The following is a 16,240-nucleotide window of genomic DNA, read 5'->3' as shown; positions in this document are numbered from 1 at the left end:
TATTTTAAGAATGAATAGAACAAGAAAGTTCTGGAGCCTCCTGCTCCGTTAGGGATGATTTCACTTATCTCACTTGAAGGACTAAGAGAGGAAGCTTCCACCATTTTTCTTTTCAGGAACCTATTCAATCATAACTGCTTTAGGACTGCTTACTCGACATTCAGACAATAACTTTCCTTTATTAAGATTAATATGTTCCCTTTCTAATTTAACTTTCTTTCACATGAAAGCAAAACATCCAAGGCCATTTTCGAGGCCACTTGAACAGCTTATTCAAATCTACAGTTCACATTTCTGATACTCCTAAGGGCGAAATGAATTTTCAAATGGAAATTCACAGCTCATACGTCACTTCCTGGGCCTGCCTGGTCAACCTAACGAACACCCGTCCCAGGGGAGCGCAGGCCAGCGGCCTGCCCGTGCTCACCTTCAGCTCACAGTCTTCATTTACAGCCAGGTTGCTGGGCTTTAGGTCCTGGGGAGCAACAGAGAACAGGGTGAACGTGAGGACACAGGCTAACTCCCCCGGGCAGCAGACAATGGACATAACCCTAAGACAGACCACCCTGGTGCCACATTAGCCATCAGCAGGCACAGTTTACAACCCTTCCTTTAATCAGCCTAAGCTGAAAGCGAGCAACAGATGAGGATTTCAATGATTTCAAATTAAGATTAAGATCCTCACTAGAGGCCATTCTTTTAGCTCCACCCACATCCTCCACATAATGGTAACTGAAGTCACAATACATACCCTGTGAATTATATCCGCCGAATGGATGTACTGTGAAAGAGGGAAAATCAGCTGAATGAAAGTCATCTCCAACTCCCCACTGCCGTATCTTGCAGCACATTTCATGAGCCAGCGAGGACTGCCCCGAGACTCCCCCCAGATTCAAGGTATGTTTATGGAAACTGATTTCCACAGCCACCAACTCCGCCAGCTTGAACTCTCAACCCGTGTTCTGCCTGGTGACGTATGTTGGACCCTAAGCTGTTTCACTTTCAAAACAGTCTATCTGCTCTTCCCCACCTAACTCAGCCTCTCTGAAGAGGCTTCTTTTCTTTTCTTTTTTTTTCTCAATCATTATTAACATCTTCCATAATTATAAAAAATATCCCATGGTAATACCCCCCCTCCCCCCGACTTTCCTCTTTGAAATTCCAGTCTCCATCATATCCCCTCCCCATCTCAATCAGTCTCTCTTGTATTTTGATGTCGTGCTCTTTCCCTCCTCTTATGATGGTCTTGTGTAGGTAGTGTCAGGCACTTTGAGGTCATGGATATCCAGGCCATTTTGTGTCTGGAGGGAGCACGTTGTAAGGAGTCCTACACCTTGAAGAGGCTTCTTTTCGAGGCAGGGCCTCACTGCAGCTAGGCCAGCCCAGCTGGCTTATTAAGTAGACTAGGGTGGCCCTGAACTCACAGCAGTCCTCCTGCTTCTGCCTCTTGAATACTAGGAGGGAATGTAAAGACCAGCCAGGCATGGGGAGTTTCTTTCGTTTGTTTGTTTTCAAGCCCAGGCTGACCTAGAACTCACTGTGTAGTCTCAGGCTGGCCCTGGACTCAGTGACCCTCCTACTACCTCCACCTTCCGAGTGCTGGATGAACGGTGCATACCACCATGGCTGGCTGAAATTATTGATTTTTGTTGTTATTGTTGTTGTTTTTTGAGGTAGGCTCTTGCGGTAGCTTTCTTTTTTCTTTTTTTTAATTTTTATTTGAGAGAGAATGGACACACCAGGACCTTCAGTCTTCTGTGAACAAGCTCCCGATGCGCGTGTCACCTTGTGGCACATGTGCGACATTGCACGCTTGCGCCACTGTGCATCTGGCTATGTGGGGCCTGGAGATTGGAACATGCGTTCTCAGGCTTCACAGGCAAGTGTCGTAACTGCTAAGCCATCTCTGCAGCCCTCTAGCTTCATTTTTAACAATAAAAAAGTCCCTGTCATCATCACTCAGATATTTATATTTAAGTATCTAAGGTGGGATGATTATCATACTTAAACCTGCCTGAAATATAATCTGTGGCTTGGGAAACACACACACATACACACACAAAACCCAAGGCTGGCCATCTGTTGCAGTTATGAGTTATGGTCTCTCTGTGAACATGGCGGTTGTTATCCTGTACCTTCAGGCCTCGGAGGATCTGGTAGATAAGGAACTGGACGTGGTCATCAGTGAGCTTCTGACATTTCACAATGTTGTTCAGATCTGCCCCCATGAGATGGGTCACCAGGTACCTAGAGATAGATGAAAGGTAGTCACACTGTGGTCCAGGATGCTTAAGAAAGTTCTTACCCACAGGAGTTTCGAAAGAGTTTAAGAAAGGGCCACCAAGCTAAGAACCCTAGCCACAGCTAAAAACTCAACAACTGCGTAGTGGGGACTTCACCATCTGCCACTGAATCTAAAGAGCCATTTTAAATATTTCATTTTTATTTATTTATTTGACAAGAGAAAGAGGGAGAGAGAGAGAATGGGTATGTCAGGGCTTCCAGCCATTGCAAACAAACTCCAGGTGTGTTTGCCCCTTTGTGCATCTGGTTAATGAGGATCCTAGGTAATCGAACCAGGTCCTTTGGCTTTGCAGGCAAACGCCTTAACTGCTAAGCCATCCCACCAGCCCTAAAGAACCATTTTATTCATACTTCTAGTTGCTGTATCTTTTCCCAGGTTCTGTAAAGAAAAAAACATGAAACAAAGGAGAAAATAAAAGCAAAGATGTAGATTAGAAAGGTGTACAGGCTGATGTCTGTTTTCTTTTTTTAATTAATTTATTTATTTATTGCAGAGAGAAAGAGAACGAGTGAGGGGGGGGGGGGCACGTTCTAATCACTGTAGATGAACTCCAGACCACCATGTGTATCTGCCTTAACATGGGTACTAGGGAATTGAATCTGGGTCCTTAGTCTTCACAGGCAAGCACTTTAACTGCTAAGCCATCTCTCCAGCCCCTGTTTTTTTATGCATAATTTTTATTTATTTATTTGAGAGGGGCAGAGAGAAAGAGAGGGAGAATGGGTGCGCCAGGGCCTCCAGCCACTGCAAATGAACTCCTGACGCATGCGCTGCTTTGTGCATCTGGCTTATGTGGGTCCTGGGGAACTGAACAGAGGTCCTTTGGCTTTGCAGGAAAGTGCCTTAACTGCAAAGGCACCTCTCCAGTCCCCCATTTTCTTAAAATGTAATTTTTGTGGGAGGAATCCACAGACTAAATATCTCATACTTTCAAATCCATCACTGGACTCCTTCAGGTTCTACAATAGGAGTGTGTTTTGCTTTTCATGCTGCGATTCTCCTTTTCAGTGTGACTAGCAAAGGGATGCTGCTTGATGACAGCACCCCTGCATTGACCTTCTGGTGGCCAGAGCAGGGACTCTGGGGCAGGACGAGGCAAGGCAGAGCCTCTCCCCACAAGAGTGGTGCTGATTATCAACCCCATCTTTATGTGTGAAGATCAGAGAATGATTGCATTCAAGTCCAACAGGTTTGCCCCAGAAATTCTAGACACAATGCAATCACCTAGTCATTACTACATCACATTATGGGAACAAGAAGAGCCGCCAGAACACAGAGGCCGGATGTTTAAAAAGTTTAAGAGTCGGTGTTTTCTTTCCTCTGAGAGAAGCTGAAAGCTGGGTGTGGTGGTGCACGCCTTTAACCCCAGCATTCAGGAGGCAGATGTAAGAGGATCACTGTGAGTTCAAGGCCAGCCTGACCTAGAGTGAGCCCCTACCTTGTGGAGAAAAAGAAAGAGAGAGAGAGAGAGAGAGAGAGAGAGAGAGAGGGAGGGAGGGAGGGAGGGAGGGAGGGAGGGAGGGAGGGAGGGAGGGAGGGAAGGAAGAGAGGAGCTGAACTGGATGGTTTCCTCTGTCACAATCTTCCAGCACTGTTTTCTGAAGACTAACAGGACTTGGCCTGGCTGTCACCTTGAGGTGAGATATGCGCATGAATATTTTTGCCTCTAACCACTGCAAACAAACACCAGATGCGTGTGCCACCTTGTGCATCTGGCTAATGTGGGTACTGGGGAATCGAACCTGGTTCTTAGACTTTGCAGGCAAGTGCCTTAACTGCTAAGCCATCTCTCCAGCCTAACAGTTTGTGTGTGTGTGGTTATTTTTAAATATTTTATTTTCAATCAGAGATAGACAGAAGAGGGAATGGGCATGCCAGGACTTCTAACCACTGCAAATGAACTCCACTTTGTGCATCTGGTTTCACATGGGTACTGGGGAACTGGACAAGTGCCATTAGGTTTCTTTAGGCAAGTGCCTTAACTTCTGGGTCATTTCTCCAGTCCCTATTGGTAGTTTTTACACATATATGTATACAACAAATTTTGAGCATTTCATATTTTTAAAACTTGCAATGTTCATATTGCCTTGAAGTAAGGGTGAACTTCAAATGTAAAGAGTACAATCAAACTCTCTGAAGTGTTGGCATAAAGGTAATTTTGATTTCAGAATGGCTCCAAGCACAACAGAGCCTGACCAAAGGGAGCTCTCACCACCTGTGTCTGGCACTGTGATCAGGGGCTCACCGCAGCCACAACTCATGAACCTTGCCCAGCAACTCTGTATGCTAAGTCCACTACTGTCTGCTAACATGCTATATTGAGGCCTCTTTTATACACTCACTGTCTGTGTGCACAATGTCCACGGTGGGCATGTTTTGTTCTGGGTAGGGCCTGAGGTACCCAGGGCACCTGGCAGGCAGTCGGCACTGAGTCAGGACGGCTCTCACAGCAGTGCTAACCAGACAGGGTGAGGGCATGCTTTCCTGAACACACGTGTGCTTGGATCTCATCAGGCAATAACAACAGACCACATGGGTCTAACATGAGGCATAGAAACATGCAGCCAAGTCAGCAGCCTGGCATGTTTATTTCACAAGTGCTCTTGTGTGCAGAAGATCGCTAGATGATCCTCTACGGTCCCCACAGCAGAACCAGACTCAACATTCCACCAGAGTCCCCAGCTGGGGAAAAAGCAAAGATGCCGGTTACAGTCAACACCGAAGCTGGGTGTGGAAGTGTGCCCCTTAATCCCAGCACTCGGGAGGCAGAGGCAGCGGGACGCCATGAGTTTGAGGCCACCCTGAGAGTATACAGTAAATTCCAGGTTAGCCTGGACTAAGAGCAAGGCCTTACCCCGAAAAACAAAACAAAAAACTCAACCCTGAGTGCGCTATCTGACAGCCACAGCACCAACCAGGCACACAGTGGTGACAGCACAGAGTCAGCATCCCACCCAGACACTCACTGTGGATAAAGCACCAGGAACAGGGCTGGAGAGATGGCTTAGTGGTTGAGGCACTTGCCTGCAAAGCCTAAGGGCTCATGTTCAAATTCCCCAGTAACCACCTAAGACAGATGCACATGATGACGCATGCATCTGGAGTTCGTATGCAGTGGTTAGGAGGCCCTGACACACCCATTCTCTCTCTATCTGCCTCTTTCCCTCCTCTCTCAAATAAATAAATAAACACCGGGAGCTGTGGGGTGCTGAAGAAAGACAGGAGCAGCCCCAATACCAACAGCAGAAGGCACTAACAGGAGATGCTTTTCTGAAGGACTCATACTCAGCAAGATCCTGAAAACTCTTTACTGGTTAATCAGCTCAGCTGGGCAAGGGGTGGCAGGTTACTGATCCTGACCTACAAAAACGGATGAGAATATGTAATTTATTGGGATTTCAGTCTGAGCTTTGGAAACCACCACTAACATCTCAACAGGTCTCTCCCTTTCAGAAAACACTGCAAACAAAAGCCAGGCCCGGGGACACATGCCATGCACCAAGAGTTCAAGACCAGCCTGAACAGCATGCTGAGAACCATCTGGGCGTGGTGGCAGAGCCAGCATCAGAGACAAACAGGGCAACATCCATGGTAAGTGACACCTTCGCCCCTCACTGCCCATGTGAGGACTCTTTGGCAGCAAAGAAGGAAAGATTATATAGCCAGGTTGTTCCCGGGAACAGGAACCAGAGGAGAAAGGTATTGTTTCCAAGTGTGCATGTGTGTGCACACGTATGAAAAATTCCTAATTCATTACCATGCACTTTTGCCCAAGCGCAGAGATTCAATGGTTAGCCGCTCCTTTAACCATCTCCCCTACACAAGCCATCCTTGTGCAGAATGGACATTCTCTTCCTCATGTGAAGGTCTATCTGGTATAAACTCTGACTCTACACCCCACACTCGCCGAGACTTTCTTCAAGCAGCTATGAGTTTTAGAGGCGTCCATGCACTACAGTTCACACTGCACCCTCCATGTCGTAAGGATGTTACAGGTGTGGCTCTGCCCTTTGGTTATTTTAGCTAAGCACACATGCTCTCCCTCCATAGTTTTGATATCTTGCATGGAATGTAACACAGTAAGAAGGGCTAGCAGACCTTCACCCGACAATCCCAACCTCAGATCAAAGCACCACAGGGCGGGAAGAGATTCTGAGGCAAAAGGCCTGAACTGAAAGCAGCTGATATGGGTGTACATACAATGAATTCATCTTTTTCAATCTCTTTGCTCATCTGACAATTAGCGATAACAACATAGGGTTGCTGTGTTAGAAGACAACATTTATGTTCAAGCTCTTGGAAAACCCTAAAATGCTACTGAAGAAGTTAGTGCTATAGGGAACATATATACAGCTTTTTGTTTTGGTCACAGGTATAACAACACATTTTTAAATTTTTTTGTTTATATTTATTTGAGAGTGACAGACAGAGAAAGAAAAAGAGAAAGAGTTAGAAGAGAATGGGCACACCAGGGCCTCCAACCACTGCAAATGAACTGCAGATGCATGCGCCCCCTTGTGCATCTGGCTTATGTGGGTCCTGGGGAATCGAGCCTTGAACTGGCTTCATAGGCAAGCACTTAACCACTAAGCCACCTCTCCAACCCTAACACAAGGTAACCAAAGGACTTGTTTGCAAAGCCAGGAATTCAAAAGAAAAGTGAAGTCAGATATTAACAGGGAGCATCATTATTTAAGATTCAGTTCCTGGAGAAATCTTGACTCCAATTCTGATTTTCAACTGGTATGCTCATCTAAAACATTTCCTAATGTGTTAACAAGGATCCAGGAGAAAAAAAAAAAAGAAAAAACGGCCTCTGCTAAAATTAAATCTCCTTCCTGAACATTATGAAGTGCTGGTGGGTGTGTGGGGGAGGTGGGGAGAGAGCTGTAACTAAGTCACACCACAAAGAAGTGAGGCCTTTCATTCCTTGCACGGCCCTACCCCCAATGCCCAAAAGCTTTGATCTCTTCCTAGAGCAGGGCTCCCCTGCATATGAAGCCCCAGGCAACCGCTCCCTCCCCTGCCCTGGCGCCAGCCTCACCGCACACACTTCTTCCCCACAGGCAGCCCGACCTCTGCTTCTGCTCGCAACTCTCTCCTGGCCAGGGCTGAGCTTGCATATTTGTCCCTCTTTCCAGCTCCCACTTATCCCGAGCTCAGGGGTTTATTTAACAGTCTTCTCTGAAGACACCCCACGTCTGGAGAGTCATGCTGAGGGCTGCTCACAGCAATCTCCGCACTCCTTTCTTCAACCATCCACACTTCAGGCCTGCCACCGTTGTTAACAACTCAGCAGCGGAGAAAACACCCTGCTCTGACGGGGACGGGGAGCCACACGAAACACACTAGGGAACGTGGGTGGACCTCATTCAGCTAGCAAGAGAGAGGGACAGGGCCTGTGATGCGAAGGCCCTGGCATGCGGGCCTCACAGAGCTGCTGAGAAGTGGGGAGGGAGTGCTGGCCATGGTTAGAGGTCACGCAGAGGTCCTGCTGGGAACGTGGCCGCTTGTCTGTATTCAAGGAAGAACAGGAGGCCAGAGAGATGGAAGTGGGAAGAGTGTAAAAAAGGGTCACATGATGTTAGAAGAGGGTCCGAAGGACCAAGGTGTACCCCCAAATTTACCATGTACATTTTGGGTGGTCACTTAAACTGTGTTTCTCTCCCATGAAAGGTCTCAGCTACCAAAGACCATCTGCTGGCTGTGTTCCCCAGAGGCCAGTGCTGTGCCTGGCAGAGGACAGATGTTTGGCTATTTACTGAAAAAAAGCACCCAGGAATCCCGTTCGCTAGCGCAGCGTCTTCAGTTCCCGTTCTAGCTGAATGCTCGTTTTTCAGCAGGTGGGAGACCAGCCTGGACAGTCATCTGCCTACGCGTGCTCCCTGAAATGAAGGACATCTGTGACCTCACTTGTCGATGATGAAACAGAGATGTGGAATTTGGAGTCAGAAACCAGGGAGAAGGTGGCAGAAGATTCTTCATGTCCACTTAATGCACAATGATTCAGTTCTCCTGAAACTATAGGAAACTGTTTCCAAGAAAAACTATAACCTCACCATTAATGAGCAAACCTGACCAGAGCGCCACGGCTGTGAGGAGCAGACGTGGCTGGAGTGGCGAGAGGTCGTAGAGTACTCTGGGCTTGGGTTCTATTAACGGCTCTTCGAGTCTTCTCTTTCAGGGCTGGAGAGAAGCGCTTGCCTGTGAAGCCTAAGGACCCCAGTTCGAGGCTTGATTCTCCAGGACCCACGTAAGCCAGATGCACAAGGGGCGCACGCATCTGGAGTTCATTTGCAGTGGCTGGAGGTCCTGGCGTGCCCATTCTCTCTCTATCTATCCGCCTCTTTCTCTGTCTGTCGCTCTCAAGTAAATAAAAACAAACAAAGTCTTGTCTTTCTAAGTATTTGCAGCAGGCAATATGCACATCTACATGGTCGACAGCCAAACAGTAGTGGAGGAAGCCAACCGGAACAGCCATCATTTGAAGACTCCTGACAAGTCTTTGTACAAAATCTGCCAGCTGTCCAACTACAACTACATTGTGAGGAAGACACAACTAGAGTTGCTCACCTTTTTTTAAAAAAGCTTTTTATTTATTTGGGTATATGTGTATGTTATTTGAGGGAGAAAGCGAGGCAGTCAGCACGGGCACACCGGGGCCTCCAGCCACTGCAAATGAAATCTAGACATACGTGCCACCTTGTGCATCTGGCGTATATAGGTACTAGGGAATTGAACTTGGGTCCTTAGGTTTTCTGAGAGAGTGTGGGCGAGTATAGATGCACCAGGGTCTCTTCCTGCCTAAATGAGTTCCAGCTGCACGTGCCACTTCCCTGTTCTTTTCTTCCAGGCTTATATGGTGTTACAAATGAAATAAATATATGTGAATGGCATGATAAAAGGAAGAGAAATCACATACGGGCACAAACACATGAAAAGACAGGATTAAAAGTCAACTGTATGCTTGAAAAGCACTTTTAGATTTTACTAATTAGTAGGAAAAAAATTCACGTTCCAAATTATAGCCTGCTGGGACTCGGGCAGCCACAGAGCCACGGCAGCCTGCAGCACGCTGTTTGGCTCTGCAGGCGTCGCGGAGCGTGCAGTCGGGAGGGAGGCTCAGGTGCGGAGTCACACCAAGATCACTTCAGTTATTTGTTCAGCCTGAGAGGTGCTGAAATTTGCAATCCCCGTGCTCGGAGGTGAAGATGCTTGCTTAGCCTCACGCACATTCTAAAATGACCGTGGAAAACGCTGATTAAGCATAGTCCTGGACATGTGCTAATTGTTTTCACCGATACCAACGCTCACGGAAAGCAAAGATGACAACTTTCCCAACGGTGAGCCTGAACTCACCATTCTATTTTCAGAGAAGTCAACCTGCTTCTCGCCATGTTACGAGAGCTGATAGGACATAAAAAGGTAGTGAACTGTCCACGGTCACATGTACCTTGGACACAAGTGTTTTGAATTTGGGTTTTGCCACCCAGGACGTGACTATGTCAGGGCATGAGCTAGTGTTTCTGATTATTTAAAATATATTTATTTATTTGCAAGCTGGGAGAGAGAGGAAACACAGAGAGAATGGGTGTGCCAGGGCCCCCAGCCATTGCAAAAGAACTCCAGATACATGTACCACTTTGTGCACCTGGATTTACTGAAGAATCAAACTGGGTCATTGGGCTTTGCAGGCAAGTGCCTTAACCACTGAGCCATCTCTCCAGCCCTCTGATCATGGCATTTTTTATTTGCTTGTGCAGATGTACGTGCATGCGTGTGTGTGTCCACACCAGGGCCTCCTGCCACTACAAATGAATGGTAGGTGCTTGCCTCACTTCTTGCATCTGGCTTACGTGGGTGTTTGGGAATTGAACCTGGCCTGGCAGGCTTTGTGAGCAAGGGCCTTTAACTGCTGAGTCATCTCCCCAGGCCTGCACTCGGATCTGAGAGTCGCTCAGAACTCGGGCGTCTCTGGGAATGTGGCTAGGCAGCTGGGCACTCACTACCTGGCTGGATGCAACTTTGGTTCGGTGGGTGGAACACACTGGAAATGACGGGCCAACAGCAGCACAATCAACAGAACTTCACCTTTCAAAGAAACGCAGGCCTTAATTAAGGTCTTGTCACGGAGGACGAACAGTCCCACCTCCGGCAATCCAGAATGCCTCATCTCTCCACCACACAGTACTGGCCCAACTCAGCAACACGGCCTGCGTGGCTCGACGGTCTGTGCTCTGCGGGCCTCTGGGGAGCCAGCAGCCTCCCGCACGCAGGCACTGAGGCGGGCTGCAGGAAGCACAGCCACCCTGCCGCTCTTCACTGCCTGCCCCTCCTTTGTTTATTCCCTAAAGTCCCATGGGCAAGATCAAGGTTACGGTGGCTGCACTCCTGTAAGTGGGCCAGGCTCTGTTCCTTCCTATTCTCAGCCCTATCATGTTCCATACAGGCTCCCGGGGGAGAGTTTTGCTGCCCTTCCTCTTCTTACCACTCCGTATTTGCTACGCTTTTTCCCCGTTGTCCCCTCCACTTTCCATAGAGCACATGAGTTCAAACACAGCTGGTGTTTACGCACAGCTGAAGGTCAGAGTGGAGAAGAATTAGTCAGGCTCTACAATGGGAGCGAAGGGCTGTGATCTGGATGGTAAAGGACACCAGAGCATCAGGTGCTAAAAGCTTCATCCCCAGGAGGCTGCTATGGGGAGGTAGTGGAACCAGTATGAGGTGGACCCGGTCCCCAGGTCCTGAGGTCATGGGGAAAAGGGGGAAGACTGTGAGATCCTGGCCTGTTCTTGCTCTGCTACCCCTCCCTACACTGTGATCCAGCACCCCACCTGAGATCTAAAAGCCATGCATCCATCTGACTACGAACTGGGACCGAGAGCTAAAATCAACCGCTTCTCTTTCAGTTAGTTTTCTGGCGCTCTGTTGACGTGCGGCTGACTAACAGGAAGGAACAGTGGTAATGATCTTCCATTCCGTTTGGCTTTCATAGTAATCATCCTTTCAACTTAGGAATGGCCAGATTTTAACAGGGCCGAAGAACAACTCTGCACTCGTCCTTCTCTCTGTGGTAGAATGCATCTGGGAAGTGGGCACACGGGAGGGTTAGAGACTGCAAAAGCCCCTTTATAGGAGGTTAGATGTGCAAGGAGTCCTTGCCGGACTCTGTCCTGTACCCACACATGCTCTACCTGGGGTATGAAGGCATCATTGACCAATGCAGCCAACCCTGTCCAAGGGGTCGGGTGCGAGATACAGTCTGAACAGTCTCTTACACGTCGACAGTTTCCACACAGGTACCTACCCTCAGAGGTGATCCGCTCACCAACACACCATGTAACGCTTTCCTCTCCTTCCCTGTTGTAGCTCCCTCAGCCTCCCGCTATTAAGTGGCACCTGTGACTCTTGGCCTCTGCTTGCCAGGGGGTTCCAAGCCAAAACAATAGATATGGTCACAAAACCAGAAAGAAGCCTGTTGTCAACAGGTAGGGTCAGTCCTCTGCCCCCGTACAAAGTCAGCTCTGCTGGGTGTGGTGGCGCACTCGGGAGGCAGAGGTAGAAGGATCCCTGTGAGTTCGAGGCCACCCTGAAATTCCACAGTGAATTCCAGGTCAGCCTGGGCCCAAGTGAGACCCAACCCGAGGCGGGGGGTGGTGGTGGTGGTAAAAGTCAGCCCTTCAAGGACCAACATGTAGCTTCAGCATCCCAAACACACACATGTGGGGCAGCAGGAAAAACGTGTACGGACCTGGGTGTCTATGCATTTCTTGAAGAGCTCCTTTGAAAGCTAGGTTACAGGTTAGAACAGGCAATTTAGCAAGAAAAAGTCATAGTGAAGACTCCCTCCACTTCCTTTTCTGTGGAAATTTTCTAAGGGCTCATCACCAACTATCCCCCGAGGGTCACTGGGCCTGACTTAACAGAAATGCCTACCATCTCTTCTGTATCCACTCCAAGCCCCTAGAAGTCTGAAAACTGTTAAGATAGTTCAGGAAGAGAAGCAAGCACATCTCTTAGCTGAGGGTGCAAGAGCCAAAGATTTACTCACACATCGTTGAATTCCTCCAGGGACCGTGCAGGCGTGAAGACGTCCAGCAGACCAATCACCTGGGAGAACACATGCAAACCACAGTGAGCTTCCTGGCTCTGCTTTTCTTTTTTGGTAACCTTGTGTTATTTTTAAAATTTACTTTTGAAAGAAAGTCAAACGGGGGTGAGGGGGAGCAGAAGGGAGGATGGGCAGGCCAGGACCTTTAGCCACTGCAAATGAGCTCCAGAAGCGAGTACCACCTTGTGCATCTGGTTTACGTGGGTCCTGGGGAATGGAACCTGGGTCCTTTGGCTTTGCAGGCAAGCACCTTAACTGCTAAGACCTCTCTCCAGACCTCTATTTTTCTTTGTGTGTGTTTGGGCGGGGGGATTACAAATGCTCAAACTCATACACTCACACTTGCATGGAAAGTGTTTTATCCACTAAGCATCTCCCCAACCCACGTTTTTATTTTTCAGTATTTGTATATACAAGAATTTGACCTTAGTATTTGGAAAACAAATGATATTTGGTGAATGAAATTTGAACCTTCTCTGAACCTCATTTACCTAAAATTACAGAGGTGGAGATGATATTACTTATTTTCATTTACTGTGGGAATTATTTCCCTACCACTGTGATGATACCTCTCAAGCACTCAGGACTGGCCAATAAAGAATTACAAAACTGAGGACAGGGGTAGTGCAGTGGGTAGTGTTAGCCAAGCATGCATAAAGCCCTGTGTTCAATACCCAAAGTAACATAAATCCATCACAGTGGCACATGCCTATAGACCCAGCACCCAGGCAGTAGAGGCCGGGGATTAATCCTCAGCTACACAGTAAGTTCCAAGTCAGGCTGGGCTACATGAAACCCTACCTCAGACAAACAGAAAACACAAAGAATTAATACACATAAGCAAGCTCTATGAAGAATCTGCTTCCAATAACAGAATTTGAGAATAAATAAAACTAAATTATTAACATGCTTAAAAAGCATGGCTGTAGCCAGGGGTGGTAGTACAAACCTTTAATCCCAAGAGGCAGAGGTTTGAGGATTGCTGTGAGTTCGAGGCCAGCCCAACATGACAGTGAATTACAGGTCAGCTTAGGTGAGAGTAAGACCCTAACTTAAAACAAAACAAACAAACAAAAAACCCAACAACAAAAAACAGAACAAAACAGGGGCTGGGGTGATAACTTAGAGGTTAAGGCACTTGGCCTGTGAAGCCAAAGGACCCAGATTCGATTCCCCAGGACCCACATAAGCCAGATGCATAAAGTGGTACACACATCTGGAGTTTGTTTGCAGTGGCTGGAGGCCCTGACCTCCCCACCTCTCTCTCTTTCATAAATAGATTTTTTAAAAAGTTTAAAAAAATGAAATAAAAAAAAAACATGGCTGCAAAAAACACAGCGTTTCTCAGCATTAAAATAAACTAAGAGAACATGTTAGGAATATTCCATAAATCTATTCATTTCTGAAGTCTAAAATGGAAATTTACTTTTAATTTAAAGTCTATTAATCTATTAATTTCCCTTACTCCATCCACCATATGATTTCAGTCACTTAAAAGTAACCAGGAGCTGGGTGTGGTGGCACACACGTTAAATCCCAGCTCTTGAGAGGCAGAGGATCACTGTGACTTTGAGGCCAGCATGGGACTATAGGGTGAGTTCAGGTCAGCCTGGATTAGAGATAGACCCTACCTCAAAAAAACAAAACAAATCAAAACAAAAACCTAGGAATAGGGACTGGGGAGATCGCTCAGTGGATAAAGGGTTCAATCCTCAGACAAATAAATAAAATAAATATTTTTTAAAAAACAGTATTTATTGCCTTTAACACAACCATGCCAAAATCAACTCCTTGTTCCACCATGGTAAGGATATTTCTAAGGCTCCCAAATAAAATTTGAGAGTATTCCCTTCACTATTTTAAATGTCACGATGTGCAGGCCTCCAGGCCTGTAAGCAAGCAAGCTTTGTCACAAGTGCTCAGGCAGCAAAAGGACGGGGGTAGCTGGCAGGCTGCCTCTCCTAATCGCCCCTGAGAGCAGGTGCTAATGAGAGCAAGGTTGCAAGTTCAATGACAACAAGCCAGCTGACTGCTCAGAGTGATGCTAGGTCTCAGAAGACATTGCCGCACCGGTCAGGCAGTGTAAAGAACTGTGCATGTCACAAGTCATCATTAATTGAAGAAATAACTCAATAGAGGCCGTGTGGGTAAGAGGCATATTTTTGTGTGTGTAAAAGACCACACGTGCACTTTGGTCTCTTAAGAATTCAATTTGTTACTTACTGTTGCTACGGTCTTTAGAGGTCAAATAGCTAACTACAACTTGGATGCTGACCCATAACAGTCATTTTTTTTTAAAGTGTAGGGTTGGAGAGATGGCTCAGCGGTTAAGGCTCTTGTCTATGAAGCCTAAGGACCCAGGTTCAATTCCTTAGTGCCCACATAAGCCAGATGCACAAGGTAATGTATGCATGTATGCATCTCTAGAGTTGGTATGCAGTGATTAGAGTCTCTGTCATGCCCATTGTCTATCTGCCTCTTTCTCTCACTCAAATAAATAAAAAATAAAATATTTTTAAAAATTGGGCTGGAGAGATGGCGTAGCGGTTAAGCACTTGCCTGTGAAGCCTAAGGACCCCGGGTCAAGGCTCGATTCCCCAGGATCCACGTTAGCCAGATGCACAAGGGGGTGCACGCATCTGGAGTTCATTTGCAGTGGCTGGAGGCCCTGGCGCGCCCATTCTCCCTCCCTCTCTCTCTCTCTCTCTCTGTCGGTCGCTCTCAAGTAAATAAAAAAAAGATTGGGCTGGAGTGTTGGCTCAGCAAACAAGGTGCTCGCCGTGTAAGCACACAGACCTTAGCGCAGCTCTCAAGCGCCCTTGTGCATGCTGGGTAGGCAAGTGTCCCACCTGTAATTCCCGTGCTTGGGGGAGACCGGCACGGGGGGTCCCTGGGGCGAGCTGGCCAGCTGGACTAGTTAAATCCTTGGACTCTGGGGTCTAATGAGAAAGACAGCCAACAACAACCTCTAGCGTCCCCGTGCGTGTGCCCACGCACAGGCGTACATACACACACGCACAGCCCGTGGGGGGGGGGGGACACAACCCTCAGTCAGGCTTTCTGGAGGTCGTGGTTCGCTTCTTGTTAATTTGCTCTCACACTGCAAGCTAACAGCAGTGCTCAGAATAGGCCGGAGGGTGGAGAAGTGCATGAAGTCAAAGTCTCTGGCCTTTTCCCTTTCCCATCCCTCCTCTGAATGTCTGTCAACAGACTGGAACCAAGAGGCATTCAAACACGTGCCTGCTCTTGTTCAAAAACATCACCAGGCATCTAGGGATGGGAAACCCTCTACCGCTAGAACCCGAGCACCTCAGTATTAACAAGATGGAGTTGGGTGTGTTGGCCCAAGCCTTTAATACCAGCATTTGGGAGGCAGAGGCAGGAGGATTGCTTTGAGTTTGGAGAAAGCCTGGAACTATAGAGTGAGTTCAGGTCAGCCTGGGCTACAGTGAGACCCTACCTCAAAAAATAAATAAACAAATAAAATAAAAATAAATGAAATGAAATGAAAAAGCCCAGTTTGGTGGTGCATGTCTTTAATGCCATCACTTGGGAGGCAGAGGTAGGGGTGATTGCAATGAGTTTGAGGCTAGCCTGAGACTACTCAATGAATTTCAGGCCAGCCTGGGCTACAGAGAGACTCTACTTCTAAAAAAATACAAAAAATAAATTAAATTAAATTAAAAAGAGGGGCTGTCAGAATACAGGCTATATGTAATGATTATTTTTTTGACACTGACAACTTACATTTTTACAGTCTTATGGCCTTTTATAAATCAGCACCATATTCCATCATGGGGAAAATTTAACTAGTCAACATCTGA

General features: G+C 47.3%; 1 protein-coding gene across 3 annotated transcripts in view; it reads right to left on the bottom strand.

Moving 5' to 3' along the window:
• Mapk14 (mitogen-activated protein kinase 14) overlaps nt 1-16,240 on the bottom strand; it is a 77,028-nt gene that overhangs the window by 22,958 nt on the left and 37,830 nt on the right. For all 3 annotated transcript variants that reach the window (XM_012947580.2, XM_004649545.2, XM_004649546.2), the window contains exons 3-6: nt 12,357-12,415; nt 2,136-2,247; nt 752-781; nt 428-475 (exon numbers count right to left, since the gene is read on the bottom strand). In XM_012947580.2, the coding sequence (XP_012803034.1) occupies nt 428-475; nt 752-781; nt 2,136-2,247; nt 12,357-12,415 (249 nt within the window). The remainder of the gene's footprint in view (nt 1-427; nt 476-751; nt 782-2,135; nt 2,248-12,356; nt 12,416-16,240) is intronic.

This window comes from Jaculus jaculus, chromosome 8, assembly GCF_020740685.1.
Source record: "Jaculus jaculus isolate mJacJac1 chromosome 8, mJacJac1.mat.Y.cur, whole genome shotgun sequence".
Lineage (NCBI taxonomy): Eukaryota > Metazoa > Chordata > Mammalia > Rodentia > Dipodidae > Jaculus > Jaculus jaculus.
Note: the sequence above shows the minus strand (reverse complement) of the source record. Positions and strands in the feature narration are given on the sequence as shown.